General features: G+C 60.1%; 1 protein-coding gene across 1 annotated transcript in view; it reads right to left on the bottom strand.

The window, feature by feature from the left end:
* Window positions 1–19,560, bottom strand: part of CCDC22 (CCC complex scaffolding subunit CCDC22) — a 20,242-nt gene extending 682 nt beyond the window's left edge. Inside the window, exons 1-16 of the mRNA XM_077789671.1 lie at window positions 19,490–19,560; window positions 18,864–19,041; window positions 14,416–14,548; window positions 14,217–14,323; window positions 14,067–14,133; window positions 13,127–13,284; window positions 11,852–11,911; window positions 10,731–10,790; window positions 9,562–9,666; window positions 8,170–8,289; window positions 6,331–6,447; window positions 4,317–4,418; window positions 2,581–2,688; window positions 2,374–2,469; window positions 1,404–1,463; window positions 1,219–1,293 (exon numbers count right to left, since the gene is read on the bottom strand). Of these exons, the coding sequence (XP_077645797.1) occupies window positions 1,219–1,293; window positions 1,404–1,463; window positions 2,374–2,469; window positions 2,581–2,688; window positions 4,317–4,418; window positions 6,331–6,447; window positions 8,170–8,289; window positions 9,562–9,666; window positions 10,731–10,790; window positions 11,852–11,911; window positions 13,127–13,284; window positions 14,067–14,133; window positions 14,217–14,323; window positions 14,416–14,548; window positions 18,864–19,041; window positions 19,490–19,539 (1,596 nt within the window). The 5' untranslated portion in view covers window positions 19,540–19,560. The remainder of the gene's footprint in view (window positions 1–1,218; window positions 1,294–1,403; window positions 1,464–2,373; window positions 2,470–2,580; window positions 2,689–4,316; window positions 4,419–6,330; window positions 6,448–8,169; window positions 8,290–9,561; window positions 9,667–10,730; window positions 10,791–11,851; window positions 11,912–13,126; window positions 13,285–14,066; window positions 14,134–14,216; window positions 14,324–14,415; window positions 14,549–18,863; window positions 19,042–19,489) is intronic.

Below are 19,560 nucleotides of genomic sequence, written 5' to 3'. Positions count from 1 at the left end.
AGGGAAAAGTCAGAGGGAAAAATTGGAGGGAGAAATTGGAGGGAGAAATCAGAGGGAAAAATTGGAGGGAAAAATTGGAGGGAAAAATTGGAGGGAAAATTGAAGGGAGAAATTGGAGGGAAAAATTGGAGGGAAAAATCAGAGGAGAAATTGGAGGGAAAAATCAGAGGGAGAAATTGGAGGGAAAAATTGGAGGGAAAAATTGAAGGGAGAAATTGGAGGGAAAAATTGAAGGGAGAAATTGGAGGGAAAAATCAGAGGAGAAATTGGAGGGAAAAATTGGGAGGGCAAAATTGGAGGGAGAAATTGGAGGGAAAAATTGGGTGGACAAAACGTAAGGAAAAAAAAATTAGGGGGGGAAATGGGTAAAAATTATGGGGGGAAAAATGGGAGGGGGAAGATTGGGGGGGAAAATTGGGAGCAGGAAAAGTGGGGGGTGGGGGGAAAATTGGGAGGGAAAAATTGGAGGGAAAAATTGGGAGGGCAAAATTGGAGGGAGAAATTGGAGGGAAAAATTGGAGGGAAAAATTGGAGGGAAAAATTGGGAGGGCAAAATTGGAGGGAGAAATTGGAGGGAAAAATTGGGTGGACAAAACGTGAGGAAAAAAATTAAGGGGGGAAATGGGTAAAAATTATGGGGGGAAAAATGGGAGGGGGAAAATTGGGAGGAGGAAAAGTGGGGGGAAAATTGGGGGGGAGATGAGGAGGAAAATTGGAGGGAAAAATTGGAGGGAAAATTGGAGGAAAAATCGGGCGGACAAAACGTGAGGAAAAAAAATTAGGGGGGGAAATGGGTAAGAATTATGGGGGGAAAAATGGGAGGGGGAAAATTGGGAGGAGGAAAAGTGGGGGGTGGGGGGAAAATTGGGGGGAAAAATCGGAGGGGAAAATGAGGGGGATAAAAATAGGGGGGAAAAATTGGGGGGGGGGAAATGGGGAGTAAAAAATTGGGGGGGGGGAGTAAAAATCAGGAGGAAAGATTTGAGGCACAAAGAGGAGATGTGAGAGGTCAGGACCCCACAAAAGATGTGGGGGAGGGCCCAGAGACACCAGAAATTCATTCACCCCCCCAAAAAAATCCACCCTGCCCCCCAAAAAATCCACCCTGCCCCCCAAAATCCACCCAGCCCCCCAAAATCCGCCCAGCCCCCCAAAATCCACCCTGCCCCCCAAAATCCACCCTGCCCCCCAAAATCCGCCCAGCCCCCCAAAGCCCACCTGCTCCTCCAGGTCCCGGATCTCCCTCTGGATGGTGCCCGTGTCCTCGATGGTCCGGATCAGCTGGGCACAGTTCTGGGGGGAGGGGGGGGGTGGGGAGAGGGGTTTTTAGGGACCCCCCACCCCAAAATTCCAGCCCCCCCACCCCAAAATTCCAGCCCCCCCTTCTCCCCCAGCCCCGTTACCTCGTGCAGAGCTGCCAGGTACTTGTAGGCTTTTCTCACCACCTCGTCCCGCTTGGCGTCCTGGGGGTGCAGGGGGAGTTTGGGGGTGCAGGGGGAGTTTGGGGGTGCAGGGAGAGTTTGGGGGGCACAGGGACATTGGGGGGCACAGGGACATTTGGGGGGCACAGGGAGAGTTTGGGGGTGCAGGGAGAGTTTGGGGGTGCAGGGGGAGTTTGGGGGGTGCAGGGACATTGGGGGGTGCAGGGAGAGTTTGGGGGTGCAGGGACATTGGGGGGTGCAGGGAGAGTTTGGGGGGCAGGGAGAGTTTGGGGGGCATAGGGACATTGGGGGGCACAGGGACATTGGGGGGCACAGGGACATTTGGGGGGCACAGGGACATTTGGGGGGCACAGGGAGAGTTTGGGGGGCAGGGAGAGTTTGGGGGGCACAGGGACATTGGGGGGCACAGGGACATTTGGGGCGCACAGGGAGAGTTTGGGGGTGCAGGGGGAGTTTGGGGGTGCAGGGGGAGTTTGGGGGGTGCAGGGGGAGTTTGGGGGTGCAGGGGGAGTTTGGGGGGCACGGAGACATTGGGGGGCACAGGGAGAGTTTGGGGGTGCAGGGACATTGGGGGGTACAGGGACACTGGGGGGCACAGGGAGAGTTTGGGGGGCAGGGAGAGTTTGGGGGCACACATGACAATTTGGGGGGCACACATGACAATTTGGGGGGCACACATGACAATTTGGGGGGCACCCGTGACAATCTGGGGGCACCCGTGACAATTTGGGGGGCACCCGTGACACTCTGGGGGGCACCCGTGACACTCTGGGGGTCTCCCACCCCCTCACCCCTTCGGGGCCATCCCGTCCGGGCCGTACCACTGAACTCCCCCCTCCCCCAGCCCGTGCCCCCCAAAATCCCAGCCGGACCCCCCCCCCCCATTTTCGGGGTGCTTTATTTTTTTGGGGTGCCCCCCCCAGCCCCCCACCTTGAAGAGCAGCTCGTCGGTGACGCTGAAGGTCCTCTCCAGCTTCCCCACCAGGGCGTTGATCTCCTTCTGCAGCGCCCGCGTGTCCTCCAGGATCTGGGGTTGGGGGATCCCCGGGAGAGGTCACGACCCCCTCCCCCCCAAAAAACCCCCTCTGATAATTTGGGGGTGCGCAGAGCCCCCCCAAAATCCTCCTCCCCCCCAAACCTTGCCGATCTCCTCCTTCTGCTTGCGGATGTTGCCGACGATCTCCAGGATGCGCTGGGTGTAAACGGAGCGGGAAACGTCGCGGGGCAGCGCCGCCAGCTCGGCCACCTGCGGCCAAAACCACCTCAAAATCACCCGAAACACCCCAAAAACACCTCAAAATCACCCGAAACACCCCAAAAACACCCCAAAACCACCCAAAACCACCTCAAAATCACCCGAAACACCCCAAAAACACCCCAAAACACCCCAAAATCACCCAAAAACACCCAAAAACACCTCAAAATCACCCGAAACACCCCAAAAACACCCCAAAAACACCCAAAACCACCTCAAAATCACCCAAAACACCCCAAAAACACCCCTAAATCACCCCAAACACCCCCAAAACACCCCTAAATCACCCCAAACACCCCAAAAACACCCCTAAATCACCCAAAACCACACAAAAAAACCCAAAAACACCTCAAAATCACCCGAAACACCCCAAAACCACCCCAAAATCACCCCAAAGCATCCCAAAATTACGCCAAAATCACCCAAAACCACACAAAAAACCCCAAAAACACCTCAAAATCACCCGAAACACCCCAAAACCACCCCAAAATCACCCCAAAGCACCCCAAAATCGCCCAAAACCACACAAAACCCCCCAAAACCACCCCAAAATCACCCCAAAAGCCCCAAAATCACCCCAAAAGCTTCAAAACACCCCAAAAGCCCCAAAACCACCCAAAACCACACCAAAACACCCCAAAACCAGCCTGGGAACCCCAAAATCACCCCAAAACCCCACCAAAACCCCCAAAACATCCCAAAATCACCGCAGAACACCCCAAAACATCCCAAAATCACCCCCAAAACCCACAAAATTACCCCAAAATCACCCCAAAACCATCCAAAATCACCTCAAAAAACCCCAAAATCACCTCAAAATCACCCCAAAAACCCCCAGAATCACCCCAAAAACCACCCCAAATCACCCCAAAAACACACCAAAACACCCCAAAAACCCCCAAATCCTCCCAAAACACCCCAAAATCATCCCAAACACCCCTAAAACACACCAAAACCCCCCCAAAACCGGCCTGGGCACCCCAAAAATACCCCAAAATCACCCCAAAAACACCCTGGGCACCCTCAAACCCACCCAGTCACCCCCAAATCACCTCAAGGGTCCCCTCAAACCCCCCTGAGCCCCCCAAAATACCTCAAGGGCCCCCTTAAACCCCCCAGTGACCCCCAAAACACCTCAAGGTCCCCCCCAAACCCTTGAGCCCCCCCAAAATCACCTCAAGGTCCCTCCAGTGACTCCCAACCCCCCCTGAGCCCCCAAAATCACCTCAAGGTCCCCCCCAAACCCCCCTGAGCCCCCCAAAACTCCTCAAGGTCCCCCCCAAACCCCCCTGAGCCCCCCAAAATCACCTCAAGGTCCCCCCCAAACCCCTCTGAGCCCCCAAAACACCTCAAGGTCCCCCCCAAACCCCCCTGAGCCCCCCAAAATCACCTCAAGGTCCCCCCCAACCCCCCCTGAGTCCCCCAAAATCACCTCAAAGTCCCTCCCAAACCCCCCTGAGCCCCCCAAAATCACCTCAAGATCCCTCCCAGTGACTCCCAACCCCCCCTGAGCCCCCCAAAACACCTCAAGGTCCCTCCCAGAGACCCCCTGAAGCCCCCCAGTGACTCCCAACCCCCCCCGAGCCCCCCAAAATGCCCCGGGCCCCCCAAAGTCGCACCAGCTGGCCGTGCAGGCTCTCCTTGCGCCGCGCCTCCTCGGCGGCCGCGCGGCTGCGCCGGAGCAGCGCCCGCGTCTCCGCCAGGCGCCGCGACGACTCCCGCTGCCAGGGGGTCCCCAAAATCAGCCCCGACCCCGGGGGGGGTCCCCAAAATCAGCCCCGATCCCCGGGGGGTCCCCAAAATCAGCCATGATCCCGGGGGGCACGGGGGGGGGTCCCCAAAATCAGCCATGATCCCGGGGGGTCCCCAAAATCAGCCCCGACCCCGGGGGGGGTCCCCAAAATCAGCCCCGACCCCGGGGGGTCCCCAAAATCAGCCCCGACCCCGGGGGGGTCCCCAAAATCAGCCCCAATCCAGGGGGGATCCCCAAAATCAGCCCCGATCCGGGGGGGGGTCCCCAAAATCAGCCCCGATCCCGGGGGGGGTCCCCAAAATCAGCCATGATCCGGGGGGGGTCCCCAAAATCAGCCATGATCCCGGGGGTCCCCAAAATCAGCCCCGACCCCGGGGGGGGTCCCCAAAATCAGCCATGATCCCGGGGAGTCCCCAAAATCAGCCATGATCCCAGGGGGGTCCCCAAAATCAGCCCCGATCCGGGGGGGGGGGTCCCCAAAATCAGCCCCGATCCCAGGGGGGTCCCCAAAATCAGCCCCGATCCCGGGGGGGGTCCCCAAAATCAGCCATGATCCCGGGGAGTCCCCAAAATCAGCCATGATCCCAGGGGGGTCCCCAAAATCAGCCCCGATCCGAGGGGGTCCCCAAAATCAGCCATGATCCCGGGGGGGTTCCCCAAAATCAGCCCCGACCCCAGGGGGCACGGGGGAGGGTCCCCAAAATCAGCCCCAATCCAGGGGGGGTCCCCAAAATCAGCCCCGATCCCGGGGGGGTCCCCAAAATCAGCCCCGGCCCTGGGGGGCACGGGGGGGGGGTCCCCAAAATCAGCCCCGATCCCGGGGGGGTACCCAAAATCAGCCCCGACCCCGGGGGGTCCCCAAAATCAGCCATGATCCCGGGGGGGGGTCCCCAAAATCAGCCCCGATCCAGGGGGGGTCCCCAAAATCAGCCCCGACCCCGGGGGGGTCCCCAAAATCAGCCCCGATCCGAGGGGGGTCCCCAAAATCAGCCCCGATCCAGGGGGGTCCCCAAAGTCAGCCAGCAGGAGGAAATGGAGACCCCAGAATCCCCCCCAGCCCCAAATTTGGCCAGGGAGGGAGACGAAAATAGATGAGGTAAAGATTTGGGGACCCCCAGAGCTGAAAGGGACCCCAAAAACCTCCTGGGATGAGACCCCAAAATCAACAGGGACCCCAAAAATCTCCTGGGATGAGACCCCAAAATTCACAGGGACCCCAAAAACCTCCTGGGATGAGACCCCAAAATTCACAGGGACCCCAAAAATCTCCTGGGATGAGACCCCAAAATCAACAGGGACCCCAAAAACCTCCTGGGATGAGACCCCAAAATCAACAGGGACCCCAAAAACCTCCTGGGATGAGACCCCAAAATTCACAGGGACCCCAAAAACCTCCTGGGACCAGACCCCAAAACCCCGAGGAACCCTAAAAGTTATCCAGGAGCCCCGGGGACCCCAAAACCCACAGGAAATGGACGTCAGGCACCCCAAACCTACCGAGGAGAGACCCTGGGAGGGACACGGGAACCCCCAAAACCAAATTTGGGGAATCTGGGCACCCCAAAGGCACTGAGAAGGGACCACAGGGACCCCAAAAGCAACCAGGGGAGCCCCGAATTGTGTGGGGAGGGGAGGGGAGGGAGGGGAGGGAGGGAAGGGAAGGGAAGGGAGGGAGGGAGGGGAGGGGAGGGAAGGGAAGGGAAGGGAAGGGAAGGGAAGGGAAGGGAAGGGAAGGGAAGGGAAGGGAAGGGAAGGGAAGGGAAGGGAAGGGAAGGGAAGGGAAGGGAAGGGAAGGAAGAAGGGAAGGGAGGGAAGGGAAGGGAAGGGAGGGAGGGAAGGGAAGGGGAGGGGAGGGAGGGGAGGGAGGGGAGGGCCCGTACCTGGGCCGAGTCGCGCAGGGCCCGCAGCTGCCGGTACTCGGCCAGGAGGGGCCCCCGGTGCCGCTCCCACTGCCCGGCCAGGCCGACGATGCGGCGGCTGCTGGACTCCAGCAGCAGCTGCGGGCAGTGCCAGGGACCGCCGGGCACTGAGCGCCCACACTGACCCCAAACTGACACCCCAAAATGCTGACACCCCCAGACTGAACCCCCAAACTGCTGACACCCCCAGACTGACACCCCCAAACTGACACCCCCAAACTGCTGACACCCCCAAACCACTGACACCCCCAAACTGACACCCCCAAACTGCTGACACCCCCAAACTGAACCCCCAGACTGAACCCCAAACTGACACCCCCAAACTGCTGACACCCCCAGACTGACACCCCCAGACTGACACCCCCAGACTGACACCCCCAAACTGCTGACACCCCCAAACTGACACCCCCAAACTGACACCCCCAAACTGACACCCCCAAACTGAACCCCAAACTGACACCCCCAAACTGAACCCCAAACTGACACCCCCAGACTGAACCCCAAACTGACACCCCCAAACTGAACCCCAAACTGACACCCCCAAACTGACACCCCCAGACTGACCCCAAACTGACCCCCCAAACTGACACCCCCAGACTGAACCCCCAAACTGACACCCCCAGACTGAACCCCAAACTGACACCCCCAAACTGAACCCCCAAACTGACACCCCCCAAACTGACACCCCCAAACTGACACCCCCCAAACTGACACCCCCACACTGAACCCCCAAACTGACACCCCCACACTGAACCCCCAAACTGACACCCCCCCAAACTGAGACCCCCCAAAACTGCTGACACCCCCAGACTGAACCCCCGAACCACTGACAACCCCCAAAATCCTTGACACCCCCCAAAATTCCCCCCCCAACCTGCTGACACCCCCAAAATTGCTGACACGCCCAGACCGACCCCCCCAAAACTCCTGACACCCCCAGAGTGACCGCCCAAACCCCTGAGACCCCCCAAAACTGCTCAACCCCCCAAAAACAATGACACCCCCAAACTGACCCCCCCTCCCAAACCCCCCCTATTTCACCTGCCCCCCACCCAGACCCTCCCCTACCCAAAACCACCCCAAAATCCCCAAAAACCGCCCCCCAAAAAACTAAAATCCGTCCCCCAAAAACCAAAACCGCCCCCCAAAAACCAAAACCACCCCCCAAAAACCAAACCTGATCCCCAAAAACCAAAACTGATCCCCAAAAACCAAAACCCGCCCCCAAAAAACTGCCCCCCAAAAAACCAAAACCCGCCCCCCAAAAACCAAAACCGCCCCCCAAAAACCAAAACTGATCCCCAAAAACCAAAAACTGCCCCCCAAAAACCAAAAACCGCCCCCCAAAAACCAAAACTGATCCCCAAAAACCAAAACTGATCCCCAAAAACCAAAACCCGCCCCCAAAAAACTGCCCCCCAAAAAACCAAAACCCGCCCCCCAAAAACCAAAAATTGCCCCCCAAAAACCAAAAACTGCCCCCCAAAAACCAAGACCCGCCCCCCAAAAACCAAAACCCGCCCCCCAAAAACCAAAACTGATCCCCAAAAACCAAAACTGATCGCCAAAAACCAAAACTGATCCCCAAAAACCAAAACCGCCCCCCAAAAACCAAAACTGATCCCCAAAAACCAAAACCCGCCCCCCAAAAACCAAAACCCGCCCCCCAAAAACCAAAACCGCCCCCCAAAAACCAAAACCCGCCCCCCAAAAACCAAAACCCGCCCCCCAAAAACCAAAAACCTCTCCCCCAAAATCCAAACCCCCCCAAATTTTGGGGACCCCCCAATGTCCCCCCACCTGCAGCTTGGCCAGGTTGTTCTGCGCGTCCGGCAGCAGCTCCAGCGCCCGCGCCCGGAGCCGCAGCGCGTCCTGGCGCCCGCCCAGCGCCCCCCGGCCCTGGCACACCTCGGCCTCCACCTGGGCATGGGGTGGGGGGCATGAGGGCACCCCAAAAACCCCCCTGTGCCACCCAAAAATTCCCTGTGACACCCAAAAACCTCCCTGTGCCACCCAAAAACCCCCCTGTGCCACCCAAAAACCTCCCTGTGCCACCCAAAACCTCCCTGTGCACCCCAAAAACCCCCCTGTGCCACCCAAAAACCTCCCTGTGCCACCCAAAACCTCCCTGTGCCCCCCAAAACCTCCCTGTGCCACCCAAAAACCTCCCTGTGCCACTCAAAAACCTCCCTGTGCCACCCAAAAACCCCCCTGTGCCACCCAAAAATTCCCTGTGCCCCCCAAAACCTCCCTGTGCCACCCCTGTGCCCCCCAAAAACCCCCCTGTGACACCCAAAAACCCCCCTGTGCCCCCCAAAACCTCCCTGTGCCACCCAAAAACCCCCCTGTACCACCCCTGTGCCCCCCAGCCCTGGCACACCTCGGCCTCCACCTGGGCATGGGGTGGGGGGCATGAGGGCACCCCAAAAACCCCCCAGTGCCACCCAAAAATGCCCTGTGCCACCCAAAACCTCCCCTGTGCCCCTCAAACCCCACCCAAAACCTCCCTGTGCCACCCAAAAACCTCCCTGTGCCACCCAAAAATTCCCTGTGCCACCCAAAAACCCCCCCGTACCACCCAGCCCTGGCACACCTCGGCCTCCACCTGGGCATGGGGTGGGGGGCATGACGGAACCCCAAAAACCTCCCTGTGCCACCCAAAAATTCCCTGTGCCACTCAAAACCTCCCTGTGCCACCCCTGTGCCCCCCAAAAACCCCCCTGTGCCACCCAAAAATTCCCTGTGCCACCCAAAAATTCCCTGTGCCACCCAAAAACCCTCCTGTGCCACCCCTGTGCCCCCTAAAAACCCCCCTGTGCCACCCAAAAACCCCCCTGTGCCCCCCAAAACCTCCCTGTGCCACCCAAAAATTCCCTGTGACACCCAAAAACCCCCCTGTGACACCCAAAACCTCCCTGTGCCACCCCAGCGCCCCCCGGCCCTGGCACACCTCGGCCTCCACCTGGGCATGGGGTGGGGGGCATGAGGGAACCCCAAAAACCCCCCTGTGCCACCCAAAAATTCCCTGTGCCACCCAAAAATTCCCTGTGCCACCCAAAACCTCCCCTGTACCCTCCAGAGACCCCCAAACCTCCCCTGTGCCCCCCAAACCCCCCAAACCTCCCCCGTGCCCCCCAAACCCTCCCCCGTGCCCCCCGTGCCCCCCAAACCCCCCGTGCCCCCCGTGCCCACCTGGCTCAGGCTCAGCTGCGCCCCCCGCAGGCGCCCCCGGCTCCCCTCGAGCTCCGCCTCGAGCCGGGCCAGAGCCGCCTCCAGCGGCGCCGCGGGGCCGGAGCCCTGCGGACAGAGTGACCAGTGACCAGAGTGACCAGTGACCAGAGTGACCAGTGACCAGAGTGACCACAGGGACAGAGTGACCAGTGACCAGAGTGACCAGAGTGACCAGAGTGACCAGTGACCAGAGTGACCAGTGACCACAGGGACAGAGTGACCAGAGTGACCACAGGGAGTGACCACAGTGACCACAGTGACCACAGGGACAGAGTGACCACAGGGACAGAGTGACCAGAGTGACCAGAGTGACCAGTGACCAGAGTGACCACAGTGACCAGTGACCACAGTGACCACAGTGACCAGAGTGACCAGAGTGACCAGTGACCAGAGTGACCAGTGACCAGTGACCACAGGGAGTGACCACTGCCCCCAGCCAGGCCAGAGCCGCCTCCAGCGGCGCCGCGGGGCCGGAGCCCTGCGGACAGAGTGACCAGTGACCAGAGTGACCAGTGACCAGAGTGACCAGTGACCACAGGGAGTGACCAGAGTGACCAGAGTGACCAGTGACCACAGTGACCAGAGTGACCAGTGACCAGAGTGACCAGAGTGACCAGAGTGACCAGAGTGACCAGAGTGACCGTTCAGGGGACAGAGTGACCAGAGTGACCAGAGTGACCAGAGTGACCACAGGGAGTGACCACAGTGACCACAGTGACCACAGGGACAGAGTGACCACAGGGACCAGAGTGACCATTGGGGACAGAGTGACCAGAGTGACCGAGTGACCACAGGGCCAGAGTGACCATTGGGGCCAGAGTGACCAGAGTGACCAGAGTGACCGCTCAGGGGACAGAGTGACCAGAGTGAGCACAGAGTGACCAGAGTGACCGCTCAGGGGACAGAGTGACCAGAGTGATCAGAGTGACCAGAGTGACCACAGGGACAGTGACCACAGTGACCAGAGTGACCAGAGTGACCACAGGGAGTGACCAGAGTGACCACAGGGTGAGTGACCACAGGGCCAGAGTGACCAGAGTGACCACAGGGTGAGTGACCAGAGTGACCAGAGTGACCAGAGTGACCAGAGTGACCGCTCAGGGGACAGAGTGACCAGCGCCCCCTCTCACCTCCTCGGGGCCCTGCGGGGTCTCGGCCGCCGTCGGGATCTGCAGCAGCTCCCGGGGGTCCTGGGGATGAGACCCCGGGGTGGGGCAGAGCCGGGCAGGGGCCAGAACAGCCCCCAGCCCCCCGAAACAGCCCCCAGCCCCCCGAAACAGCCCCCAGGCCCCCCAAATCCCACCCCTAGCCCCTTAAATCCAACCCCCAGCCCCCCAAAATAACCCCAGAGCCCCCCAAAACCAACCCCCAGCCCCCCAGATCCAACCCACAGTGCCACCAAAACAAGGCAGAGCCCCCCAGATGCAACCCCCAGCCCCCCAAATCCACCCCCAGCCCCCCAGATGCAACCCCCAGCCCCCCAAATCCCACCCCCAGCCCCCCAAAACAACCCACAGTGCCATTAAACCAACCCCCAGCCCCCCAAATCCAACCCCCAGCCCAAATCCCACCCCCAGCCCCCCAAAACAACCCACAGTGCCATTAAACCAACCCCCAGCCCCCCAAATCCAACCCCCAGCCCAAATCCCACCCCCAGCCCCCCAAAACAACCCCCAGCCCCAAAAATCCAAACCCCAACCCCCCAAAACAACCCCCAGCCCCCCAAATCCAAACCCCAGCCCCCCCAAATCCAAACCCCAGTCCCCCAGATCCAATCCCCAGCCCCCCAGATCCAATCCCTAACCCCCCAAAACAACTCCCAGCCCCCCAAATCCAAACCCCAGCCCCCCAAATCCAAACCCCAACCCCCCAAAACAACCCCCAGCCCCCCAAATCCACCCCCAGCCCCCCAAATCCAAACCCCAGCCCCCCAAATCCCACCCCCAGCCCCCCAAATCCAACCCCCAGCCCCCCAAATCCACCCCCAGCCCCCCAGATCCAAACCCCAGCCCCCCAAAATAACTCCCAGATCCCAAATCCAACCCCCAGCCCCCCAAATCCCACCCCCAGCCCCCCAAATCCCACCCCAGGCGTAGCCCCCCACCTGTTGGTGGGTCAGGTGCTGGCTGCGGGTGAATCGGGACCCCTTGGGCAGGGCCCCCCCGGCGCCCCCAGCCCCAAAAGCCCCCTGGAGCCAGGCAGGGTCCAGGGGGGGTCCCGGGGGGGGTCCCTGGGGGTGGGGGGGACACGCCTGGCGCAGGGACTCCAGCGCCCGCAGCCGCGCCCGCAGCCGCGCCCGCTCCAGGTACTCCTGGGGGGAGGAAAAGGGGGGATCAGAGCTGGAGGGACCCCCCAAACAGCCCCCAAAATTCCCTGAAACAGCCCCCAAAAATCCCCAAAACAGCCCCCAAAAATTCCCAGAAACAGTCCCCAAAAATCCCCAAAACAGGCCCCAAAAGTCCCTGAAATAGGCCCCAAAAATCCCCAAAACAGCCCCCAAAATTCCCGGAAACAGCCCCCAAAAATCCCCAAAACAGCCCCCAAAATTCCCTGAAATAGCCCCCAAAAATCCCCAGAACAGCCCCCAAAAATTCCCAGAAACAGCCCCCAAAAGTCACCAAAACAAACCTCAAAAATTCCCAGAACAACTGCCCAAAAATACCCAAAACAGCCCCCAAAACTCCCCAAAACAGCCCCCAAAAATCCCCAAAACAGCCCCCAAAAATCCCCAAAATAGCCCCCAAAAATCCCCAAAACAGCCCCAAAACCCCCCAAAACTCCCCAAAACAGCCCCCAAAAATCCCCAAAACCCCCCAAAACAGCCCCCAAAACTCCCAAAAACCCCCCAAAAATCCCCAAAACAGCCCCCAAAACCCCCCAAAACAGCCCCAAAACCCCCCAAAATAGCCCCCAAAAATCCCCAAAACAGCCCCAAAACCCCCCAAAACAGCCCCCAAAAATCCCCAAAACAGCCCCAAAACTCCCCAAAACAGCCCCAAAACAGCCCCCAAAACTCCCCAAAACCCCCCAAAACAGCCCCAAAACCCCCCAAAAATCCCCAAAACAGCCCCAAAACCCCCCAAAACAGCCCCAAAACCCCCCAAAATAGCCCCCAAAACCCCCCAAAGCAGCCCCAAAACCCCCCAAAACAGTCCCAAAAATCCCCAAAACAGCCCCAACCCCCCAAAAGCCCCCAAAACAGCCCCAAAACTCCCCAAAACAGCCCCAAAACTCCCCAAAACAGCCCCCAAAACAACCCACAAACCCCTCAAAACAGCCCAAAAACCCCCCAAAAATCCCCAAAACAGCCCCAAAACCCCCCAAAACAGCCCCCAAACCCCCCAAAACAGCCCCCGAAACAACCCACAAACCCCTCAAAACAGCCCAAAAACCCCCCAAAAATCCCCAAAACAGCCCCCAAAACAGCCCCCAAAGATCCCCAAAACCCCCCAAACCCCCCAAACCAGCCCCCCCACCCCAGAGGGACCCCCCAAAGGCCGGCTCCCCCCAAGCGCGGGGGTCTCACCCGGGGGGCGAGCCCGGGGCCCCCCCACTCCGCGCCCCACTCGTGCCGCGCTCCCAGCTGGGCGGCGTGGGTCTCCAGCAGGGCCGGGGGGCTCTGCCCGGCCCGGGGGGGCTGCGCTGGCACCGGGGCTGCAGCCCCCCCAAAATACTCCTGCAGCTCTGCGGGGACAGGGAGACCCCAAAAATAAACACACCCCAAAAAACCCCAAAAAAATTCAGTGAGAGACCCCCCAAAAATAAACACACCCCAACAAACCCCCCCAAAATACTCCTGCAGCTCTGCGGGGACAGCGAGACCCCAAAAATAAACACACCCCAACAAACCCCAAAAAAATTCAGTGAGAGACCCCCCAAAAATAAACACACCCCAACAAACCCCCCCAAAATACTCCTGCAGCTCTGCGGGGACAGGGGGAGACCCCAAAAATAAACACACCCCAAAAAAAAACCCCCCCAAAATACTCCTGCAGCTCTGCGGGGACAGGGGGAGACCCCAAAAATAAACACACCCCAAAAAAAAACCCCCCCAAAATACTCCTGCAGCTCTGCGGGGACAGGGGGAGACCCCAAAAATAAACACACCCCAACAAACCCCCCCAAAATACTCCTGCAGCTCTGCGGGAAAGTGAGAGAGACCCCCTAAAAATAAACACACCCCAAAAATCCCCCAAAATACTCCTGCAGCTCTGCGGGGACAGGGGGAGACCCCCAAAAATAAACACACCCCAACAAACCCCCAAAATATTTAGTGAAAGAGACCCCCCCAAAATACCATGAGACCCCCCAAATCATCACACCCCCCACCCCAAAAAAATCCTGACACCCCCACAGCACCCCCACACCCCAAACCCTTAGGGTGACCCCCCCCAAATGTCACGTGGAGCTCCCCAAAATTTGGGGTGACGACTCCTGCCCCCTGAACCAACACCCCAAATTCTCACCTGGGGATCCCCCACTTTGGGGCAGGACCAGGGGACAGGTAGTGAAGGGCTGGAGGTGAGCTGTGCCCTGCAAAGGGTTAATTAGCGGGTTAATTAGGGGGTTAGCGAGCGGGTTGATTAATTGCCGGCCCAAATGAATGAATTGCTGACCTGCAGCCGCCGCAGCCCCGGCGTGCGGCACGCGGGGGGCACCCAGGGGATCCCCAGCTGCTCCCGGATCCGGGCACCGATGGCTCGGAGCAGCGCCCCGGATTTCCCTGGGCAAAGGCAACAACCAGAGGGTCACGACCCCCCCCAAAAAATCCCCCCCAAACCCCCTGGGGGGATCCCCAAAATCCCAGCCCCGTACCGGGGGGCTCGGCCCCGCGCTCGCCCTCGTCCCGCGGGAGTTTCTCCACGAGGAAGAGGAGGAGGCGCCGCGTGTCGTGCTCGGAGCTGTACAGGAAGGTCTGGTAGCCCACGTCACCCCCAAAGCCCAGCTCCTGCAGGGTGGGGACACCCCGAAATCAACCCCCCATGTCACCCCCAAATCACCCACGGCACCCCCAAACCACCCACGGCACCCCCAAATCCCCCACGTCACCCCCAAAGCCCAGCTCCTGCAGGGTGGGGACACCCCGAAATCAATCCCCATGTCACCCCCAAATCACCCACGGCACCCCCAAATCCCCCACGGCACCCCCAGATCCCAGCTCCTGCAGGGTGGGGACACCCCAAAATCAATCCCCACGTCACCCCCAAATCACCCACGTCACCCCCAAATCACCCACGGCACCCCCAAATCACCCACGGCACCCCCAAATCCCAGCTCCTGCAGGGTGGGGACACCCCGAAATCAATCCCCATGTCACCCCCAAATCCCCCATGTCACCCCCAAAGCCCAGCTCCTGCAGGGTGGGGACACCCCGAAATCAACCCCCATGTCACCCCCAAATCCCCCATGTCACCCCCAAAGCCCAGCTCCTGCAGGGACACCCCGAAATCAATCCCCCACGTCACCCCCAAATCCCCCACGTCACCCCCAAAGCCCAGCTCCTGCAGGGTGGGGACACCCCGAAATCAACCCCCATGTCACCCCCAAATCACCCACGTCACCCCCAAATCCCCCACGTCACCTCCAAATCCCCCATGTCACCCCCAAACCACCCACGTCACCCCCAAATCACCCACGGCACCCCCAAATCACCCACGTCACCCCCAAAGCCCAGCTCCTGCAGGGTGGGGACACCCCGAAATCAACCCCCATGTCACCCCCAAATCACCCATGTCACCCCCAGATCCCCCATGTCACCCCCAAATCACCCATGTCACCCCCAAATCACCCACGGCACCCCCAGATCACCCATGTCACCCCCAAATCACCCACGTCACCCCCAAATCACTCACATCACCCCCAAAGCCCAGCTCCTGCAGGGTGGGGACACCCCGAAATCAACCCCCATGTCACCCCCAAATCACCCACGGCACCCCCAGATCCCCCACGTCACCCCCAGATCCCAGCTCCTGCAGGGTGGGGACACCCCGAAATCAACCCCCATGTCACCCCCAAATCACCCACGGCACCCCCAGATCACCCATGGCACCCCCAAATCACCCACGGCACCCCCAAATCACCCACGTCACCCCCAAAGCCCAGCTCCTGCAGGGACACCCCGAAATCAACCCCCACGTCACCCCCAAATCACCCATGTCACCCCCAGATCCCCCATGTCACCCCCAAAGCCCAGCTCCTGCAGGGACACCCCGAAATCAATCCCCATGTCACCCCAAATCACCCACGTCACCCCCAAAGCCCAGCTCCTGCAGGGTGGGGACACCCCAAAATCAACCCCCATGTCACCCCAAATCACCCACGTCACCCCCAGATCCCAGCTCCTGCGGGGACACCCCGAAATCAACCCCCCATGTCACCCCCAAATCACCCACGTCACCCCCAAAGCCCAGCTCCTGCAGGGTGGGGACACCCCGAAATCAACCCCCATGTCACCCCCAAATCCCCCACGGCACCCCCAAATCACCCACGGCACCCCCAGATCCCAGCTCCTGCAGGGTGGGGACACCCCGAAATCAATCCTCCATGTCACCCCCAAATCCCCCACGGCACCCCCAAAGCCCAGCTCCTGCAGGGACACCCCGAAATCAATCCCCATGTCACCCCCAAATCACCCACGGCACCCCCAAATCACCTACATCACCCCCAAATCACCCACGGCACCCCCAGATCCCAGCTCCTGCGGGGACACCCCGAAATCAACCCCCATGTCACCCCCAAATCCCCCACGTCACCCCCAGATCCCAGCTCCTGCAGGGACACCCCAAAATCAACCCCCCATGTCACCCCCAAATCACCCACGGCACCCCCAAATCCCAGCTCCTGCAGGGTGGGGACACCCCGAAATCAATCCCCATGTCACCCCCAAATCACCCACAGCACCCCCAAATCCCCCACGTCACCCCCAAACCACCCACGTCACCCCCAAATCCCCCACGGCACCCCCAAATCACCCACGGCACCCCCAAATCCCCCACGTCACCCCCAAATCCCCCATGTCACCCCCAAATCACCCACAGCACCCCCAAATCACCCACGGCACCCCCAAATCCCCCATGGCACCCCCAGATCCCAGCTCCTGCAGGGACACCCTGAAATCAATCCCCACGTCACCCCCAAATCCCCCACATCACCCCCAAATCCCAACCCCTGCAGGAAGGGACACCCCAAAATTGTTCTCCCAGCTTCAAGAGGAATTTGGTGCCTCGTGGCGGATTTGGGGTGCCACAAAACCCAGCCCCTGCATGAAGGGGACACCCCAAAATTGTTTTGTTCCCCATTCGATGTGGATGCGGTGCCTCATGGCAGATTCGGGGTACCATCCATCCCCCACATCACCCCCAAATCCCAACCCCTGCACAAAGGGGACCCCCAAAATTGTCCTCCCAGCTTCAAGAGGAATTTGGTGCCTCGTGTCGGATTTGGGGTACCATAAACCCCCCACATCACCCCCAAATCCCAGCTCCTGCGGGAAGGGGACCCCCAAAATTGTTCTCCCAGCTTCGAGGAGGATGTGGTGCCTCATGGCGGATTTGGGGTGCCATAAATCCCCCACATCACCCCCAAATCCAAGCTCCTGAGGGGACACCCCGAAATGTCACCTCCAAATAAATCCCCCACATCACCCCCAAATCCCAGCCCCTGCAGGAAGGGGACACCCCAAAATTGTTCTCCCAGCTTTGAGGGGGATGTGGTGCCTCGTGGCAGATTTGGGGTGCCATTAATCCCAGCCCCTGCGGGAAGGGGACCCCCAAAATTGTTGTTCTCCCCATTTGCTGTGGATTTGGTGCCTCGTGGCAGGTTTGGGGTGCCATAAACCCCCCACATCACCCCCAAATCCCAACCCCTGCAGGAAGGGACACCCCAAAATTCTTTTGTTCCCCATTCGCTGTGGATTTGGTGCCTCGTGGCGGATTCGGGGTACCATAAACCCCCCACATCACCCCCAAATCCCAACCCCTGCACAAAGGGGACCCCCAAAATTGTCCTCCCAGCTTCAAGAGGAATTTGGTGCCTCGTGTCGGATTTGGGGTACCATCCATCCCCCACATCACCCCCAAATCCCAGCCCCTGCAGGAAAGGACACCCCAAAATTGTTTTGTTCCCCATTCGCTGTGGATTTGGTGCCTCGTGGCGGATTCGGGGTACCATCCATCCCCCACATCACCCCCAAATCCCAGCCCCTGCAGGAAAGGACACCCCAAAATTGTTGTTCTCCCCATTCGATGTGGATTTGGTGCCTCGTGGCGGATTCGGGGTACCATAAACCCCCCACATCACCCCCAAATCCCAACCCCTGCAGGAAGGGGACACCCCAAAATTGTTGTTCTCCATTCGCTGTTTGGTGCCTCGTGGCAGATTCGGGGTACCATAAACCCCCCACATCACCCCCAAATCCCAGCCCCTGCAGGAAAGGACACCCCAAAATTCTTTTGTTCCCCATTCGCTGTGGATTTGGTGCCTCGTGGCGGATTCGGGGTACCATCCATCCCCCACATCACCCCCAAATCCCAACCCCTGCAGGAAGGGACACCCCAAAATTGTTGTTCTCCCCATTCGCTGTGGATTTGGTGCCTCGTGGCGGATTCGGGGTGCCATAAACCCCCCACATCACCCCCAAATCCCAACCCCTGCACAAAGGGGACCCCCAAAATTGTCCTCCCAGCTTCAAGAGGAATTTGGTGCCTCGTGTCGGATTTGGGGTACCATCCATCCCCCACATCACCCCCAAATCCCAGCCCCTGCAGGAAAGGACACCCCAAAATTCTTTTGTTCCCCATTCAATGTGGATTTGGTGCCTCGTGGCGGATTCGGGGTACCATCCATCCCCCACATCACCCCCAAATCCCAACTCCTGCAGGAAGGGGACACCCCAAAATTGTTGTTCTCCATTCGCTGTTTGGTGCCTCGTGGCGGATTCGGGGTGCCATAAACCCCCCACATCACCCCCAAATCCCAGCCCCTGCAGGAAAGGACACCCCAAAATTCTTTTGTTCCCCATTCGCTGTGGATTTGGTGCCTCGTGGCGGATTCGGGGTACCATAAACCCCCCACATCACCCCCAAATCCCAACCCCTGCACAAAGGGGACACCCCAAAATTGTTGTTCTCCCCATTCGCTGGGGATTTGGTGCCTCGTGGCGGATTCGGGGTACCATCCATCCCCTCCGCAGCCCGCCGCTGGCGGGGCAGGGCTCGGCGCGGGGCGCAGCGGCGGTTTCGGGGCGCGGGGGGTTTTTGGGGTACCTGGCAGGCTGCGGCCAGGTCGGAGGCGAGGCGGAAGCGGGCGGAGATGCCGGGGGGCAGCCGGGGGCTGAGCGGGGCTCCGAGCTCGGGGCGCACGGCGCGGAGGCACCGCACGGCCGCCTCCACCACCAGCTCGGGGCTCAGCTCCCGCACGCTCTGCACCTCGGGGGGCACGGCCCTGCGGGGACCCCCCAAAATCCTGAGAGCATCGCCCCAAAATCCCGATACCCCCCCCCCAAACACACCGCTTCCTATGGGGCACAGCGACCCCCAAGGTCACCCCCATTTTAAGATCCCCCGAACTCCCAAAAAGTCCTCGTGGCTCCAAGAGACCCCCCCCCAAAAAAAAAAAACAACTCCCCCCTCAAAAGTCCTCAGGGTGTCCCCCAGCCCCCCGCTCTGGGACCCCCAAATATCCACTCAGCCCCCCCCCCCACCCACCCACCACCCACCCCAACTCGCTTAGGACCCCCCCCTCCCCACAACCTCCCCAGGGACCCCCACCCAAACTCCCATCGGGGTCTCCCCCCACCCTTCCACACCCTCCCCCTTTAAGACCCCCCCAAAATTCCTCAGTGCCCCCCCCCCCCCCCCTCCCCAAATCCTCCCGGTGCCGCCCCACTCACGTCCCCGCCTGGCGCAGGGAGTGGATCAGGATCTTGTCCACCTCCTCCATGGCTGGGGGGGTCGGGGGGGT

The sequence above is a fragment of the Lonchura striata genome, chromosome 36 (genome assembly GCF_046129695.1).
Source record: "Lonchura striata isolate bLonStr1 chromosome 36, bLonStr1.mat, whole genome shotgun sequence".
In the NCBI taxonomy this organism is placed as follows: Eukaryota; Metazoa; Chordata; class Aves; order Passeriformes; family Estrildidae; genus Lonchura; species Lonchura striata.
The sequence above is the reverse complement of the archived record's forward strand: the minus strand, read 5'-3'. Positions and strand labels throughout refer to the sequence as shown.